General features: G+C 39.5%; 1 protein-coding gene across 1 annotated transcript; it reads right to left on the bottom strand.

The window, feature by feature from the left end:
- Positions 1-5,544: 5,544 nt before the first annotated feature.
- LOC139313366 (vomeronasal type-2 receptor 26-like) lies at positions 5,545-14,905 on the bottom strand. Its single transcript, XM_070938953.1, has 6 exons — positions 14,891-14,905; positions 11,657-11,896; positions 7,763-8,623; positions 7,211-7,429; positions 6,908-7,034; positions 5,545-6,440 (listed from the first exon to the last, which is right to left on the bottom strand). Exons 1-6 carry the CDS (start codon positions 14,903-14,905, stop codon positions 5,545-5,547), a joined length of 2,358 nt encoding a protein of 785 aa, XP_070795054.1.
- Between the last annotated feature and the right edge of the window lie 5,230 nt (positions 14,906-20,135).

Genomic DNA, 20,135 nt, shown 5'->3' with positions numbered 1-20,135 from the left:
CTAACCAGGCACAGTTTAAAAAAGAACTCATAACAAGTTCTTGGGATCCAGTGATTTTCTATCCTTAGTTCGGGATGGGGTCACAGTACACAAGATGAAACTGATGTACACTTTGGCTGATTTCATAAAAAAAAAAAAAGACTGGAGAAAGTGGGTCTGGATATCCAATCTGTGATCCTGGAGAAAAATGTGGTTGGCATTGGTAGAAGTCATAGACATTCTCCTCCTTATTGGATGATCAATTCTCCCAACTTGTGATGGGAACTGTTAGCAGCATTTTACGTTAAATGGTAAGAATTTCAGCTCAGTTGCTCATGATAAATTTTTTTGCAAATGATGAAAATTTAAGGCAACATTAAAAGATAAAGGTAAAGGTTCCCCTCGCACATATGTGCTAGTTGTTCCCAACTCTATGGGGCAGCGCTCATCTCCGTTTCAAAGCCGAAGAGCCAGCGTTGTCTGAAGACGTCTCCATGGTGATGTGGCCGGAATGAGGCTCATGGAATGCTTTTACCTTCCCACCAAAGGTGGTCCCTATTTTTCTACTTGCATTTTTTACATGCTTTCGAACTGCTAGGTTGGCAAAAGCTGGGATAAGTAATAGGAGCTGACTCCATCACGCAGCACTAGGGATTCAAACTGCTGAACTGCCGACCTTTTGATCGACAAGCTCAGCGTCTTAGCCACTGAGCATTACATTACATTATTACATTACAAAGCACAATCATTCAAGGTTGATCTTTACAGGATAAAAGGGAGGGAAGTGTAAGGCTAAACAAAGTTCTTTCTGGTTAAAATATTTGTATGTTTGAATAAAATTGAAAGGCTTCTTACAGACCTTTCTAAGTGTTCTGTCCCCGTCTCACACACGCACACAAACAGTCAGCCAGGGGTTAAATAAAACTTGCAGACAATAAATTCCTTCGATAACAGGATTGGCAGCAACCCAGTAGCTGCTTGCCAAGAACTTTATTCACAGAGGGAGGTGTTCCTCCTCCGTCAGATAAACCAAAACAAATACACAAAGTCAAAGAATTGTCAAGTCCAGTCTGTATTAAATCCAAGGCAGGCAGATAACGTAGTTTTAGAGATACAATGTGACTTGCTAGTTGTTTAGTTTTGTCCGTCACAGAGCCTGAATGGCCACCACACCCCCTTTTATCCCCTGTGGGGTGTGGTCCAGTGACTCAGCTTAATCTCTGGCACGCCTCCTTTTCTGCTGCATGCGCTTGTCTCTCCGATGCTGACGTGGATCCAGCCAAGACTTATCTCCGTCACTGCCTGACTGCGACTGCTCGGAGATACCTGGCTCCTGGCCAAACTCTTCTCCTTCGGGAGACACCTGAGGCATTGCCAGAGAGGAGGGTCCTGGAGAGGGAGGCCTGGCCAACTCCTCTCCTTCACTTTCGGAGCCTTCTCCCTCCGATAAGACGGGCTCGGGGGTTGGAGTCACAACACTAAGGAGGTGACTGTGCTTGTTGTGTCTGGACATAGTTGTCAACCAGGGGTGAAATCTAAATTTTTTTATTACCAGTTCTGTGGGCATGGCTTGGTGGTGGTGGGGTAATGTGACTGGGTGGGTGTGGCCAATTTTTTTTTTACTTTTAAAACCATTTTTTCTACAACCACTTTGGCGAAGAGGTTGTAAAAAAATGCTTTCAAAAAGCTCTGATAATCCCAGCTGAGTTGCCTGATCGGCAGAGGCTTTTTTTCTTTTAAATGCCTTTGATGATCCCAGCTGAGCTGCGCAATCATCAGAGGCTTTTATTTTTACTTTTAAAAGCATTTTTTCAGCAGAAGAGGTTGTATAAAAAATGCTTTTAAAAGTAAAAAAAAAAACCTCTGGTGATTGTGCTGCTCAGCTGGGCATGGGGGGGGGGGGCAGGGATTTTTGCTACTGGTTCTCCACCCGCCTCCATCACTACAAGATTGGGAGATCCAGTCCGAACCGGGAGCATTTCACCCCTGTTGTCAATCTGCAAAATGACTTCAACTGAAGCCATGCTTACTTCTGCTTGGTTTCTTGGTTGCCATTCAAGGGGGAGGGAGGGAACCTTAGGAATGTGGTGCCTCAGCTGGCTAGTCATAACATCTACCAGCCGTTAGTTAACTATCCCTATGCATGGGAACAATTTAGAGCTAGTTTCACCTTTCTAAGTGACAATATGATGAATTCATTAAAGGGTTTCTTGAACCTGAACAATGTATCAGAGTCACGTGGGAGGGCCTGGCCGGCAGGGAGGGCGTGGCCGGCATCAGGCGATATGGTGTGGATTTTGGAGCTCCAGGAGAACACCGATATCCCAGCCGATTTTGGGGATCCCTAGGGATCATAGCTGTCTTGTAGGGACAGTGAAGAAAGAAGATGCAGGCTGGCACAGATAGGGAAAGAGCTAGTTCCCTGAAGTGGCAGCATTAGTCTTTGACCCATTGGTGAAGGAAGGCAGCCATGGAGCTGTCAAAAGCCGGAGAGGCCACGATCAGAAAGAGGAAGTGCAGGAGTGGTGATTGAACAGAGTATTGTTACTGGATGAGTGATTGGCCAACTCACAGGTAAGAAGAAAAAAACTTTTAAAAGCTTGAAAGAAGTTCCAACGAGCAATTAGCAGCTAATTTGGCACTTGGGAATTTAAGCGGAGGGGAAAAAAAGAGGAACTTTAAAGTTAAAACAAAAGCCCTAAAAGGAATCTTCCACCTGGATTTAAAATTGGATTTTGAAAGAAATAAAAACAAGACAAGGGGAAAAGAGACAGAGAAACATTTTTTAAACAATAAAAAGATTTAACTCGGAAGATAGGAAATGGGTGTTCCCGTGAAGTTACAAAATGGATGCTGAAAGAGTTGTGAATTGAAGAGAGACATCTGCTGGAGGAGAGATAGTAGGAGAGAGCCATAGGAGTATACAGCTGAAAAGATTAAGAGGAGCGGAGAGGACGAGGACTGAGATTGTGATGGCTCAAATGAGCATTTGAACTGGACACTATCTGGAAAGAAAAAGGAGATATTGCATGGACTTTGAAACTAGAAATATAAGTAAATGAAAATAATAAATAGGAAAATTCTAGCCTTTTAAAGTGACAATATGGAGAATTGGGAGGATGAATGTGAGACATTAAGAGAGATGTTTGAAAAAATAAGAGAAGCATTTAAGGGAAATAAGGAAACAGAGGATTGGTTAGAATGCAAGAAAAAAGAAAGAGAAAAGATGAATGAGAAGCAAGAGAAACAAGGGGAAATATTGAAAAGGAAAAAAATGAAAATAAAGATAAAGATGATTACACTGGGATTAACACTGATAGAATAAAAATGGATAAGAGAGAATACATCTCAAAACTGAAAAGAAGAGAAATAAATTGGGAAATATTGAGAGGGAAAATTAACAGAGTGAAAATTAAAGAAAAGAGGCAGAAAGGGAGATATAAGAAAAGGAAGAGGAAGAAGGTAAGGGAATGGGAGAAAGGGAGGAAAGCATCAAGAAATTGGATTGTGGAGAGTTTAAAAGAAAATGATTAAAAGTCAGTGAAAATATTAATGTTAATAAAGAGAAGGATGTTAGTTGTAGAAATTATATGTGAAAATGCTGTTTAATGTAAAATAGATCAGTAGATGAAATGTGAAAGAAAAAGTGAACTGTTTTTTTTAATTATTTTAAAACAAAAACAAAACATAAACCCATCATCATTCCAAATAATTACAGACAGTCTATCGATCGGTTAACATTCTTTTGTGCTTAATCCCATCTTCGAAGTACCAATATATATACTTCAGCTGACTGCTAGTTCAGCAGATCAGCGGATCAAATCTCACCGGCTCAAGGTTGACTCAGCCTTCCATCCTTCCGAGGTGGGTAAAATGAAGACCCAGATTGTTGGGGGCAATATGCTATTTAGTATACTGTCTTTGGTGTAAGCCGCCCAGAGTCCTCAGAGAGTGGGCGGCATAGAAATGTGACAAATAAATAAATAAATAAAATAAAAGCTTATTTCTCATGAAAAAGAACTTCACATATTTTATCTTTACATCAACTTCATATTTCATATTTCATCTCCATGTTTTATTATCTATCAATTGATAAAACAAATCTCATATCAAATAATATTATTTACCTTCCTGTTCTCTAATTTCAAATGTCAATTTACTCATTTCAGCATATTCCATAATTTTCTTAATAACCTCATCATCAGTAGGTAACTTCTCTCCTTTCCAAATTTTAGCAAATCCAATTCTAGCCGCTGTTAAAACATTCACAATTAAATATTGCAATTCTCTATTGTATGTCCCTGGTAAGATCCCTAATAAAAATATCTCTGGTTTAAAGTCAATGTGTTTCTTTATCATTTTTTTCAACCACGTGTGTATCTTAGTCCAATATCTCTTAGCTTCTACACATGTCCACCACATATGGTAATATGATCCTGGACTCTGATGACACTTTCAACATTTCTCCAATTTATTCTTGAACACAAAAAATGAACTATGTTTTTGATGTTGGAGGAAACACTAAGTGGAGAGAAATAAAAGCAACAAAAGAATTAATTGAAATTAAGATGGGAATTGAAATTGAAATGTAAAATTGAATGAAATTGAAATGTTAGTAAATGATGTAAATGATAGACTTGTAAGAAGTAAAACAGAAGAAATACATTGTTAAAGGGAAAAAAGAAAGGGTTGGAAGATTATTTTAACAAAGGTTTCAAGGAAAAAATGCAATAAGTTGAAATATTTGTTAATAATTAAAAAGAGGAGGGGAATTTAAAGTAATATTTTTAATAAATGAGAAAGATCGGGGTTGCCTGGACACCATAGTGGAAAATATTAAATTGAAAATGAATACAGCAATAGAGAGAGATGAAAGAGGAGTAGAGAGTAGAGTAGAGAGATGGAAGAGAGGGGGAGAAGAGAGAGGGATGGAAGAGAGGAGAGGAAGGAAGAGAGGGGAAATCAGAGTAGGAGAGAGGGCTAGACAATGAGGAAGAAAGGAGGAGAAGGAGAAAGGAAGAGGAAGTAGAGAGGAGCAGGAGAGGAGGAAAAAAGAAAGTAAGAAGGAAAGATGAGAGGGAGATGGCAGGATTGAGAAGAAAGATTGCTGTACAACAAAAAAGATGAAATGGAAGAAAGACAACCCCGAACATATATAAATATACTAAGATAAAAAATGAATGGTTAAAAAATAAAAGAGAATAAATATGAATAAGCAGGAAAATTAGAATTTGAGGGTGAATGAAGATGTTGTTTATATAAGTAAGCATAGAAATATTGAGATATGATTTAAAAAAAGGGAAAAAAGAAAATTGGGGTGAAAATTGTAATTGAGTAAAATGTATTTGAATTTGATAACTTGTATAAGATAAGATATGGCCAATACTCTGTTCAAAAAAGATGTGGGTGAATGTGGGGGGAAAAAACACAATAAAACTTGATTTAAAAAAACAACAATGTGTCAGAATCCTGACTTCCCGGAGTTCATTACTCAGAACTATGACAATAGTTGGAATAGAAATGTCTACATTAATCTGTACAGATATAACTACATTTTCATATTTTCTACTTAATTTTCCCCATGAGGTGACTTCTATTGTTCAGTTCTGGCCTCAGCACTATAACGTAGCATTTGGGGAGAAAGATACAACTCAGCAGACCAGCCGCAGAGGCCAAGATGGAGAAGATCTCCACGGCCACCATGGACCTCCCTTTGGTGCTCAGATAGCTGGGGAGAAAGGAGACCCAGACACTGCAAAAGACCAGCATGCTGAAGGTAATGAACTTGGCTTCATTAAAACTGTCTGGTAGTTTCCTGGCCAGAAAAGCCACTATGAAGCTGATGAGACTCAGGAAACCCATGTAGCTCAGAACAGCATAAAACATGGTGGTTGAACCTTCATTGCATTCCAACACGATTTCTCCCTTCACAGAATGAAAGTCCAAATTAGTAAATGGGGGGGAGATTGCCAGCCAGGAGGCACAAAGAGCTGTTTGCACGAGGGGACAGGCCAGGACTAACACCAGCTGCTTCCCCAAGAGTTTTCTTGCCCTGTTTCCTGGCTTAGTAGCCATGAAGGCCAGAACTACAGTCAGAGTTTTTGCCAACACGGATGAAATGGCAGTGGAGAAGACGATGCCGAAAGTGGTTTGTCGGAGGAGACAGGTGAGGTTCCTTGGCTGCCCGATGAAGAGGAAGGAGCAGAGGAAGCAGAGCAGGAGGGAGACCAGGAGAAGGTAGGTGAGATCACGGTTGTTGGCCTTGACGATGGGTGTGTTGCAGTGTTTGATGAAGGCTGCCAACACGAGGATTGTGATCAAAGAGAAGAGAAGACCTAGGGAAACTAAAATGGAGCCAAGTGTATCCTCATAGGAGAGAAAGTTCATGGTCTTGGGAATGCATAGGACGTGGTTTTTGTTTGGCTGTTGGTCTCCTGGGCAGGGGGTGCACTGAGTTGCATCTGTAAGAACAGGCACCAGCTGATATTAGACAGAGAACCAGGGATTATCCTTGAGGGGAACTGTTTTCCCAATGAAAGAACTGAAATGCCCCATGCTCCCCATCTCTTTATTTCTGCTGCACACAACACTGAATGATCCAGTGGAATCATCAGGTAAAAACTTCTCAGGAGTAATTATATAATGAATTAATTGAATTGTTTTATTTTATTATTACATTTTGAAATTCCCATCTTCCATATCGAGGGACTCTAGGCAGCGTTCAATAAAATATTAAAACATATAAACAGCACATAACAGCTAAAACTTCTGCTAACAACTTAAGGGATCCATTCAAGTTAAAAGTTCTGAATGACTCTCATGTTGATTTGCTCAGTTGATTTGCCACCTCATATTGTCTCTCACTCCTCCCCAGGCAGCCACACCAGACCTCCTCATTAGTGCTTTAAGATCTCCTCAAGCAACTTGCCTGTTTGATTAGAAATGGTCCCTTCTGGGCAAGGAATACATCCGTAGCAACAAGAACGCTTCCCCTCTTCAACTTTCCTGGCTTGTCCTGGAAGGCAGCTCTTCACACATCGGGAGAAAGGCTTTGTCTGAAAGGAGAATGAGATTAGCTTTGAGATGGAGAGGTTAGAAATGTTCAGCTTGGCTTTGACATGTGCATAAATATAACCCCTCCTCTTCCTTCCCCTGAATAGAATTTGCATCACAACAACCTGGTCCTTCCTCTCAGCCTTCCTGAACCCTGGAAACAACATCTACTCCCCACCTGATTGGCCCACACAATGGCGTCAGGGTTGATGCTGAAACCTTCAGCTGAAGGAGCCTCCGGATTGGCCCATCCGACTTTCTGTCGAAGAGTTGTCATATTTGCAAAGACGACCCAGTTGAGGATATCAAATCCTGCATATTTCATCCCAGTTTTTGAAAAGGAGACTTCCTCCCCAGCGGTGTTGTTGAAAAGGACCTTTCTCAAGAAGGCATGCATCTGGAATGGCAAAACAACCAAACAAACAAAGTCCATGAAAATGAAGAGACTTTATATCAAAGTTACAACTAAGATGTAGATTGAAGCAAAGCTCTATTTCTGGAGCTTCTAAATATTCAGTTTCAAGAACTGAAACTACAAATTATTCCAAAGGAAAACTAGGTGATTGGATCCTAATCTTAATCATCATCACAACCATTACTTTTCTACATTGTGATATTTAAAATAGAAATTTCAAGATTTGTAGAAGATCACAGGGAAATGTTTATGAATCTTAAAACAGTGTAAAGCTGTTTCCTTGACCAGAAGGGAAGATCTGAAGATGAGAGTTACCTGCCAGGACTCCACAGAGAGGTGAAAGTCTGACTTCTTTCTGCCCCTCTTCAATGCCCACTTTGATTCCAAAGTATATGCAGCATGTAATGCATGTGCCACAGAATAGGCAGCATTGTAGACACTGTAGCTGAAACCAGTCATCTTTCCATCAAAGACGGAAGCTGGGAGGGTCTCCAGGTCCTCCTCCCCTGTGCAAACCCTTCGGCCATCAGGTGAGGACAGACCTGCCTTCAAAACCTCACAATCAAATATAACGTCCCACCATTCAGGGAGAAAGACGTCTCCGTGGGGTTCATGTGGATTCAGAGCCCAGAGATAATCTTTGAATCCTGGCACCGGGTTCGTATGGACGGTCAAAGACAAAGCACCATGGAAGGATTTTAGTTTCCCCCAATTGTAGTGATAGCCAATAGCTGAAAATTCCCATTGGGTGGTCAGGATCCAGACCTTCCCACAAGAAGTGTGGTTCTCTTCTTCATAATAGGAGAGGGATATTAAAAGGCTTTGCAGAGCACTTGAAACCCCGGAGATAATCACAACCTGACAATCACTATTCAAAATTGTCCAAAGCACATCTATTTGTGCACTGGTCAATTCATTTACTAATGTGATTTGGGGCACGATCTGTTTTACATATTGTATGCAGATGTCATTCTGGGCGAGGGTGGCGTCAAAAATCCGGATGAAATGGTCACTGCTCTCTGACTTCTGAACAACGATCCCAATCCAGTTCCATCGGAAATACAGAAAGAGCTGGACAATGGCTGCATTCTGTAGGTGATAGTGGGGATCGATCTGGTAGAAGGTGGGGAACTGGGTCTTATCCCTCAAAACAGGGTCAGAGAAGCAGTAACCTAGCTGAAGAGAGTGTGGAGTTGGAAGAAAAAGAAGAAGCGAAACAAGGAAAATGAAACCTGTACTTTTTTGTTATGAACCTCCGATCATCTAGACTAATAGGTTATCCTATTCTAGACCCAAATCCTGACAACTTTACACCTTCATAAGATATTTTCTCCTGGTCACAGAATTGGCTCTGCAAATTGTTGGCAATAACCACATAAGACACAACAATGATGAAAACTGCCTGGAATGCATTTGGGTCAATGTAAAAGGAGGAAAAATGAGATTGCCATAGGTCAGTGGGCCACAACCCAGAAGAAGAGTTGCCCAGGGCACATGTGTGTGCCTGAAATTGGTTTCTGGAACTTTCATGCACACTGGCCAGCTAATCTTCCGGGTTTCTTGCACGGATACACTCATGACGATCAGCTGGCTGGCACCCATGCTCATGCAGGAAAATGAAAGACCAGCTATTCCAGTTTCTGGCACTGCCACATGCAAAAAGGCCAGCTAAACATTGTGTGCGCATGATGCCAGAAATCCACAAGAGGGGCAGGAGATGCTGCGTGTGCCAGGTGACATAGCTCTGTGAGCCACTTCAGGCACGCGTGCCATAGGTTCACCATCACTGCCATAGGTGTACACCCAACCAAACAGAGGAAATAGATGAACTTTTTGCTAGTCAGATAACTAAGGTATGTAGGTAGCAGATCACAATAGTAATGGGGGATTTTAATTACCCTGACATCAACTACGAGACAAACTCTGCACCAAGTGGAAGATCAAACAGGTTCCTGACAAACCTAGCAGACAACTTTGTTTCCCAAAAAGTAGAGAAGGGAACAAGGGGATCAGCCATATTGGTCTTAATTCTCACTAACAGAGATGAAATGATAGAAGGTGTTGAAGCTACAGGAACCTTGGGGGGAGTGATCATGCAATATTGGAATTCAACATTATGCAAGCACAAGCAATAGAACAAACTTAAACTAGAGTCTTGGACTTTAAGAGAGCTAATTTTAACAAACTTGGAGAGAGCTTGGGAAGGATTCCATGGATGAGAATCCTCAAGGGGAAAACAACTCAAGAAGCTTGGGAAATTTTGAAAAGTGAGATTATAAAAGCCCAGTCTAGCACAATACCAATGAAGAAGAAAAATAACAGATCTCAAAAGAAACCAGCATGGTTGCATAAAGAACTCTCTGACAAATTGAAAGACAAAAAGGGCAAGTATAAAAAGTGGAAAGTGGGGCACATAACTAAGGCAGAATATCAGCAAATAGCCCGAGCCTGCAAAGATGAAGTGAGGAAAGCTAAGGCTCACAACAAACAAAGGCTTGTGACAAAAGTAAAATATAACAAAAAAAAGCTTCTTCCAATATGTTAAGGAAAAAAGTCAAGGAAACAATTGGTCCATTGCTATGAGAAAGTGGCAAGAAGGTGATAAGCAACAGGGAGAAAGCAGAACTACTAACTCATTTTTTGCATCTGTCTTTACACAAAGGGAAAAAACAGTCCAACCTATCAAAAACAGCACTACAAAAAACAGATCAGGAACACAAGTTAAAATAGGGAAGAAACTGGTAAGTGAACACCTGTCTACCCTAGACAAGTTCAAATCACCAGGACTGGATGGATTACACCCAAGGTTCTGAAGGAACTGGCAGACGAGATCTCAGAACCACTGAACTATATTTTTCAAAGATCCTGGAGCACCGGGCAGCTGCCAAAGTACTGGAAAAGAGCTGATGTAGTTCTCATCTTCAAAAAAGGGAGAAAAAAATAGAACCAGGAAACTACAGACCTATCAGCTTAACCTCAATACCAAGGAAGATTCTGCAAAAGACAATCAAGCAACAAATCAGCAAACACCTAGAAGCAAATCAAGTAATAACCAAAAGCCATCATGGGTTTGTCAAAAACAAATCATGCCAGACTAATCTTATTGCATTCTTTGACAAAGTGCCAAAATTAGTGGACCAGAGGAATGTTGTCGATATAATTTGCTCAGACTTCAATAAGGTAATTGATAAAGTAGACCATAACCTACTACTTGATAAAATAGAATAATTGAGTTAGACAGCATCACCACCAGATGGATTTGTAACTGGCTGACCAACTGCACTCAATGTGTAGTCTTCAATGGAACTGCTTCTACATAGATGGAAGTATGCAGTGGAGTACCCCAGGGCTCTGTTTTAGGCCCAGTGCTCTTCAACATCTTCATCAATGACTTGGACGAGGGGATAGATGGGGAACTCAACAAATCTGCAGACAACACCAAGCTAGCAGGAATAGCCAAAACTCCGGAAGATAGGCTAAAGATACAGAAGGATCTTGACAGACTTAAACATTGGACACTATCTAACAAAATGAAATTCAATGGTGAAAAAAGCAAGGTTCTACATTTAGGCAAGGAAAACAAAATGCACAGATACAGTATATGTGGTACCTTGCTCAATAATAGTGACTGTGAGAGGGATCATTGAGTCCTAGTGAAAAATCACTTAAGTATGAGCCAGCCGTGTGCTGCAGCTGCCATAAAAGCCAACACAGTTCTAGGCTGCATAAACAGAGCGACAGAATCAAGATCACATGAAGTGTTAATACCACTTTATTGATCCTTGGTAGGGCCACACATAGAATACGGCATCCAGTTTTGGTCACCACAATGTAAGAAAGATGTGGAGACTCCAACACTGGAAGTTTTTAAAAAGAGATTGGATAACCTTTGTCTGAAGTGGCATAGGGTTTACTGCCTAAGCAGGGGGTTGGACTAGAAGACCTCCAAGGTCCCTTCCAACTCTGCTATTCTATTCTATTCTATTCTATTCTATTCTATTCTATTCTATTCTATTCTATTCTATTCTATTCTACTCTACTCTACTCTACTCTACTCTACTCTACTCTATTCTATTCTATTCTATTCTATTCTATTCTATTCTATTCTATTCTTCTGATCACAGAATTGGCTCTGCTAGTTGTTGGCTGTAACCACACAAGGCAGAATTTACAGTATTCACCCATTCATCATGTTGCGTGTCCAAGTACCTGAGAAACCTTGAAATTGCCAAACACGGTTGCCATCTGGTATGAAGTTCTGGAGCTGAGGCCACCAAGGACAGAGAGAAGATTGTCCTCTGTGTCACACTTATAGTTAGGAAACAATTTTCCCCGGCTGGAGAGTAGAGATAGGCTGACATCTGGAGTCATGCTTGCATAATGGTTCTCTTCATAGATGCGGAAGCCCAGGGTGATGTTGGGGAGAAGCTGTGAGTCTCTGTTGATCTCCTGAATGGCAAATGCCAAAGCCAGAAAGTGTTGATAGTTCTTGGGAACAGGTCTTTGTTGCAAGTGTTAGAGGACAAGAATTAGACAGGAGCAGGAAGGAGCTGTTTATTTTGTAAACAAAGCATTATCAGGATTCTAGAACAGATCAATACAAATGAATTCATTTATGTTACTGGTGTCAGAAAACAGGGCTGCTGTCAATCAGTTGATCCTGTTCTTATTGTCAACAGTGTATGCCACATCCTCTTCTCCTCTCTCTGCGGTACATTTAAGTGAGTTATAATTTAGAGCATGAGTTCAATTCAAGTCAGTATTGACTTTTCCAAAATGAACTTTCCAGTCCAGTTAAGGAAATGTGGCTGATCCTCTTGATAAAACTACACATTTTATTATATCCAGTCATGGAAATATTAAAAGCTGACATCTTTTGTCCTATGTTCCCAAGCACTTTCCCCCAATCTGGCACCCTATCATGTTCTCAGATTCCTTTAGAATTGACTTTCTAAATCCAATAAATTATATTAAATTGAATTAAATTGAATGTCTGATCAGGTTGACTTTTCTGGCTAGAAATGATGGTGCTAATATATCATGATATATATATTGGAATGTTGACTCAGCCTTCCATCCTTCTGAGGTGGGTAAAATGAGGATCCAGATTGTTGGGGGAAATATGCTGACTCTGTAAACTGCTTAGAGAGGGCTGTAAAAGCACTATGAAGCAGTATATAAGTCTAAGTGCTAAAGCTATTGCTATTTCTGGATGGCTTGAGTTAGAAAAAACAGTTTTAGTGTCTCTAAACGTGGAACTCTTTCTGTTGGGGGTTCTCCAAAGAAGCTCACTCCATTGATTTAGAAGTGTGAAGGATTAACAAGAGATTGGTGGGAAGCCAGACTTGGTGGGACAAAAGACAGACCCTCACTACGTGAAATGTAATGTAAGCATGAAGGATCCCAAAGGTGCTTTTTTCAGGAGGCGACTGGACTTTCTTCTTTTTCTTTTGAAGATGTTTTGCTTCTCATCCAAGAAGCTTCTTCAGCTCTGACAGGATAGTGGGGAACGGAAGGATTTGTATTTCTTGCAGGCAGCTGGTCATCTGCATCCTTTTAGACGGTCGTTGAAGCACTTGGGTAAAAAATGCAGACTACAAGAACCAGGAACACTGCTGAGGTGACCCTGAGGACACAGATAAACCCTCCAAGTGATTCAACGATTTCTAAAAGGATGCAAATGACCAGCTGTCTGCAAGGAATATAAACCCTTCCATTCTCCACTATCCTGTCACAGCTGAAGAAGCTTTTTGGATGAGAAGCAAAACAACTTCAAAAGAAAAAAGAAGGAAGTCCAGTCACCTCCTGAAAAAAACACTTTTGGGACAACCCTGACCTGGATGACTGAGAATCTCTACAGACTTTTAAGCATGAAGGATGGTGTTCCAAATCATCAGACTAATCAGGTGGTAAGATGAATTCAATGCAGCAATAAGATAGAGTTCCCTAGCATTATTTCTCCCCAAGTTCAGCCCAAATTGTCTTCTATGCAAAGTGCACCTTACCTACAGGAACATGGAGAAAAGCCCGACTCCCTTGTATGGCAAGCTTTTCTTCACCACTGAAGAGTCAGAGGCAGAGGTGGGATTCAGCCGGTTCGCACCACTTTGGGAGAACCAGTTGTTAACTTTCTGAACAGTTTGGTAAACTTGTTGTTGAAAGAAATCATTAGGGAAGAGAACCGGTTGTTAAATTATTTGAATCCCACCACTGGTCAGAGGGCATAAGAAGGGATTAGAGGGACATTGATTGATCAAAGGGAATCAATTTGTCCGAAATAGGAAGGGTCCACATCAACATAGGCTGGGTAGGATTTAAATCTGCCTCATCTTCAAGAGTGCCCTTTCCACATCGCCCCGAGAAAAAAGACAATGAAGAAACACTTACAGAGAAAGGCTATCCCAATCACCAGGAGGCTCGTGTGGGAGCTGTAGAACTACATTAAAGGAGAGAGGCAGGTTTCCACCGATGGTAAGATCTCCAGGTCTGTAATAGTCTTTTTGTACTTGGAAAGGTCTCCTCCAGAAGCAGTTTGGCCTCAGGTCCATCTGGACAGCTGCAGGCAAGAGCCATAGCAATGCTATGAGTGAAATCATTGGCCACAGAAAGAGACTACAGAAAGTCAAAGGAGGGTCTTGCAGGAACTGTGATGCTCTGGTGACATCAGAGGGTTCAAGTGGAGTTTTCAGTCTTCAGATAAGCATTCATCTAAGCTCCAACTGTAAAGGGACCCAGCTATAGTATTAGGACCTTTTAGATAAACATGTTTTCACCATAACCTCTTTAGGTTTAGGGTGAATTAATCTGTGGAAATCCACTGAGACGAAGTAAGAATTACTATTGTTGGATGAATCCCAGGAGAGGGAAATGTCCAGATTGTGAGATATAAGACCCAAATATTTTAATCCTGACAATTCATAAGCAAATCTTGTTCACAAAACCAAAGGTTTATTGGAGATAAAATGAAGAAAAATAAACAGCGGTTGCGAGCGCGGCCTCTTAGATCCATCCCAAATGGATTGAGTTCAAAGAGTGCAAAAAGCAGTTTTCAAGCTATACATTTTATACTCCTACACAATGCACACCACTCCTAAGAATCCCTCCCAACTCCCCTTTATTTTCCTAAGTCATTCTCCACGTTGTTTTACACTTTAAAGAGTCATCTTGACATTTCCTGCCTAACAACAACTATCTTCTCATGTTTACTTTTAATTTTCACCTTGAGCAGATGTTCCTTTCTTACTGAAAGTGGTCTTGCCCAAGGCATAGGTTCCTGTCTCTTTTTAGCTTTTAGCAAGTCATTAGACTTTGTCTCTACTAATTACAATTTGTGGTCAGTTTGCAACAGTAAGAAGCTTTTTAATACATTGAACCCTTTTATAAAAGACTAACTTATTGTTCATTTCCTTCAAATCCACCCTTTTTCTTTTCTACCTGACTTACTCTTTTATACTTCATATCTTCATATATCATATACTTCATATATCTCTGTCAGATGTAAATGCCTTATTCTCTAATGTGTAAATAATGTATATATGGAACATCAGGGGTTAACTTATTACTTGAGCTTTAATGTATTCATATTTTACCACTCCCATTCCTGGCTCCGCCCCTTGTATATAAAAGGAGCCATCCTCCCCATTTTCCTTGCTTCTATCTTGAATATTCAGCGAATATAGAATGCCTATTATGAATAAAGAGAATTATATTTAAACCTATAATTTCTATTATCTTTATTGAGTCTGATCCTGAAAATATTGCAACAAGCTGGTAGCAGAGGATGGTTAATTGACTCAATAAGTAATTAAAAATGTCCAAGAAAGATAGGCCCAACACCAGGGCCTACAGCAAAGAAATAGAAACTGATCAAGAGATGATCAACGAATCCACTAATGCGATTTCGAGAGAATCCGAAGAATACACCACTGAAGAAGAAGAACTGATGAGTGAAAATAACGACCAGGAAGAAATCGAGATAGAAAATAACGAACTCAGGTCAGAAATATTAAAAATACTAAAAAGCCAAAAGAATGATGAAAGCCTCATCGCGGACCTCCAGGAGATGCTGAGGAACAGCGGAGCAGCGAGAGAGAAAAACATCATTAAAGAAAAACCCAAAGATCAAAAAACTGTGAGTGAAATGACTACTGAGAAAATAGTTGTAAAAAAGAAAAGATGTGACCCCGCGCGAAATTTTGAACGGCAGCCATCTTGGTTTCAACGAACTTCAAAAGAGAGTGAAGCAGAGCCAATCAAAACGCTCAGTTCAAAATTTCTGGCGCGAAAAACGCTATCAGACGAAGAAAGTGAAAAAGAAGTCTCAAACTCTTCAGATGAACCAAAATCAGAAAGTGAAGACGATTTAACAAAGTCTCAAGTAGAGTCAGCAATGAAAACACTTTTTGCTGCTTTTGGGCCAAGATTGAAAATTTCTAAGACATCAACGAAGAAGCAAGCAATCAAACCGACAACTCAAGACCTGCACGCTCCCATCCTGACTTCGAAAACGACGACACCCGAGCCCAGAGAGCCATGCCGATTCCGTCCTACACCGCAGACAGAATCGAGTGCCAGCACACACAAAAGAAAGAGAAGAACCGCCGCCATCACCAAAGCCCCAAAAACCGAGCCAGAGACCGACTCATCTGAAGAGGAGCGGATCGAGAGAGCTGAAATGGAGAGAACCTTCCACAACGGCGCCAAAGAAGAAATGAGCAACGCGCATGTGCAAAACTACGTAGACGGCCCCGAAAGACTTGAACTGGCCAGAGAACCGCGCAGACTCGTTACAAGCATCCCAATGCCGTTCTGTAATTTCCTGCACTTGAGAGACCACGGACTGCCTCAGGTTGTAAGTAATGGACAAAATAATGTGGGGAACTTACCCAGTGACTTCCCAAAACTTAGAGTTGATGGCATTAATTTACAAGAGTGGTACCAACAGCTTCAGGTTATTTTTATGAAAGAAAATTTACTATTCTTTATAACTAGTCCTCCAAGAAGACCTTGGACTTTAAAAATAGACTGTTTACATCATAGAGCATTTTTCATAATAATTTCTAGCGTGTCTCCTGCAATGTATCATAGCATCAAACCAAACCTAACTGTATCAGAAATAATTCAATGCATGTTTAATCTATTTCACAGCGATAGCGTAGCCACAACCACAAGAATGTCTAAGGATTTCTTTTCTTCTAGAGTGAAACCAGGGGTTTCTATAAGTGAACATTTGATAAATCTAAACAAAATAAGAGCTGAGCTGCAATTGAGGGGGGAAGTGATTTCAGATCAAACTATGAAAAGTGTTATTATCAATTCACTTGATCCATCATGGGATAGCTTTATGTCACACTTAGATACCATTAATTTGGGATATTTATCAATAGAAAGTCTATCTAACAAATTGATAGCAGAAGACAATTCAAGAAAAAATCGTTCCAGTAACCAAACAGAACACAAATCTTTTAGGAAAGTAGTCTTTCAAGATAAATATAATGAGGTCTTTAGATGCCACAATTGTGGATCCAGGGAACACAGTAGAAGAGACTGTCCCAAAGTCCCAAGGGAGAGACATAGGCCAGAATATAGGAGCAAATACAATTACAGACAATCTTCCACAGATAGACACAAATATAGAAGCCCACCAAACTACAGAGAAAGTAGAGGGGGTAGAGAAAATTCAAAAGAGAGAAAATCTGGGTCACTAAATGGGCTAAATAAACAAGACAGCACCAAAACACAACAAGATGAGAACAATAATTGGCTTATTGATTCTGGTGCAACAAATCACACCACTAATAACAAAAGTATATTATCTTCATTTACAGAAGATAAGTTTGTGATAAAGGTAGCTAATCAAGAAAAGGTTCAAGTATTAGGCAGAGGAAATGTGACCTTGCCTGGTTTAGGGAAAATAGAGGGGGTATTATTAATCCCAGAAATACCTCACAACATACTAAGTGCTATAAAACTAAGCAGAGAATCTGACATCAATATAGTTTTCTCAAAGGGGAAAGCAACTATAGAAAAGAACAAAACAAATGTAGGCACTGTGATGATAAAAGGGGGTCTACCCTATCTGATAACCAAAGAAAGATGGTTACATAACATTGATTCAAATATGGAAGATTGTATTGAAGCAGATGATGAAAATGTCAGTAACAGTGACAATGATGAATGTAAAATAACTCATGATAACAAAAATACACACAATGAGAAGAAACCAAAAATAGGTAAACCAATTCATGATGAGTGTGCTCATATCTTACATAGGAAGTTAGGACATGCAAGCTTTCCTGTAGTACAAAAAATGACTGAACACGCAGAAGGTGTAAAAATAAAAAATTGTGAAAATTATTTAGAATGCTCAGTATGTAAATCCACCAAACTAAAAACCAGTCCTAGACCAAAAAAATCTAACAGATCAACTAACAATATTTTTGATTTGGTACATATGGACTTAGTTGGTCCATTAACTCCATCAATTACCTATAGAAAACGTTACTTCCTAACAATAGTGGATGATTACAGTCGCTATGGTTTTGTTTACACATTAAAGCACAAGGATGAAACCTTTCAGAAATTTAAGGAATTCTACAAACGCATAGAAACACAACATAATATCAGAATAAAACAAATTATGACAGATAGGGGATGTGAATTCATGTCTAAAGAATTCTCCCAATGGTTAAAGGATAGAGGGATGCTACATTTCACGTCCAATCCATTTTCTGCCTTTCAAAATGGGATTGCAGAGAGAAAGAACTCCACACTACAAACCATGATTAGATGCACATTAGAAGATGCTGGTTTAGGCAAACAATTTTGGTCAGAAGCCTTACATTATTCAAATTACACTCAAAATAGAACATGGTCCAGTATTGTGAATAAGACACCATATGAGGTGATGTACAATAGAAAACCTAAATTAGCACACATGCACATATTTGGAGTTACTGCAGACGTGCACATACCTAAACAATTGAGGAGAAAGGGAGAAAACGTATCCAGGAGATTAAGATTCATGGGATACGAAACTGGAACCAAAGGGTACAGATTCATCGATAATAATAACAAATTTATAGTATCCAGAACAGCTGTGTTTCATGAGCAGGCCAATTGGTCTAAGTTGCACCTTAATGAAATTTTTTCTAATAAAAGCAAAGATAATATATCTTGCGAGGAAGGAACAACAGAAAATCAAAATATTAACAAAAGTAAGAACAAAACCAAAACTTGGACAAATAGTCAGCATAAAATAAAGACAGACACATTAACAAAAAAGGAAGCCAGATATTTGCATGACAACCATAGCAAACCTGAAAGAAATATTAGAAATACTAGAAACCAAATACCAAATAAATACAAAGATTATATTATGCATATGGATGGAGAACAAATAACACCTAATACATATGAGGAAGTATTGAAACTTCCCCGTGAAGAAAGAGAAAAATGGGAACTAGCTATGGAAAAAGAAATGAAAAGTTTACAAGGATTAAATGTATTCACACCTGCGATCGCACCTAAGGATAAAACAATTATAGGTACCAGGTGGATTTATAAAATTAAGAATTTAGAAGGAGGAAATACCTTATACAAGGCCAGACTAGTTGCACAAGGTTATGCACAAAAATATCCAGAAGACTATACTGACACATATTCACCCACAGTGAGAACAGAGAGTGTCAAAACAGCTCTAGTAGTAGCATCTGCACTCAATCTAGACGTGTTTCAATATGACATACAGACTGCATACTTACATGCAAAATTAGATAAGGAAATATATGTAAGAGCACCACACAGTCAATACACTAATAAGAACGAAATTTGGTTACTAAATAAGAGTCTGTACGGATTGAAGCAATCTGGCAAAAGATGGTACGATTGTTTGGTAAAAGTACTAAAGACCATGGATTTCAACGCCACCACTGCTGATAACTGTTTCTTTGTAAAAAAGAGTAATGATCATATTGAATTTGTATTAATTTATGTGGATGATATTTTATATATTGGAAAGCATAAAGAGAGCAGGGAAATCTTTGTAAATAAGTTAAACGAACACTTCTCATTGAAATCACTAGGTAGAGTGAATAAATACCTTGGTGTACAAATTAACAAAACAAAAAGGGGATTCAAACTTACTCAAAAAGATAAAATCATTGAACTCCTAAACAAATGTAACTTAAATAATGCCAAAACATGTGACACACCTATGCAAACTGATTTTCTTAGAAACAATGATGAATCTTCCCCTGAGTTTAAAGACAACACATTTTACAGATCAGTTATAGGTTCACTCCTTTATATATCTAATTGGACTAGGCCAGATATTGCATTACCTCTCAATTTATTGTCAAGATATGTTAGCAAACCAACCTTGTATCATTGGGAAGCTGTCAAAAGAATTTTAAGATATCTGAAAAGTACATTAGATTTTTGTTTAATATTGGAACCCAATAATGACAAAGAACCAAAAATTACTTGTTATGCTGATGCAGATTGGGCTGGTGATACATCATGCAGAAAGAGTACCTCTGGTTATGTTTTTCTATTGAACGATTGTCCAGTTTACTGGTATACTGGTAAACAAGAACTGGTAGCCACCTCTACCACAGAAGCAGAATATGTTTGCTTGTCTAAAGCTGCAAATAACCTTGTATGGTTCAATGATTTGATCACAGATGTT

The sequence above is a fragment of the Pituophis catenifer genome, unplaced genomic scaffold (assembly GCF_029215685.1).
Source record: "Pituophis catenifer annectens isolate HBS135680 unplaced genomic scaffold, rPitCat1.0.hap2 SCAF_1, whole genome shotgun sequence".
NCBI lineage: Eukaryota > Metazoa > Chordata > Lepidosauria > Squamata > Colubridae > Pituophis > Pituophis catenifer.
The sequence above is the reverse complement of the archived record's forward strand: the minus strand, read 5'-3'. Positions and strand labels throughout refer to the sequence as shown.

Coding starts and splice junctions, on each gene's coding strand:
- LOC139313366 (XM_070938953.1), bottom strand. Junction 8,624..11,656: donor GCAATTTCAAGGTTTCTCAG/GTACTTGGACAC, acceptor CACTCTCTTCAG/CTAGGTTACTGCTTCTCTGA. Junction 6,441..6,907: donor GACCATTTCTAATCAAACAG/GCAAGTTGCTTG, acceptor CTGTTCTTACAG/ATGCAACTCAGTGCACCCCC.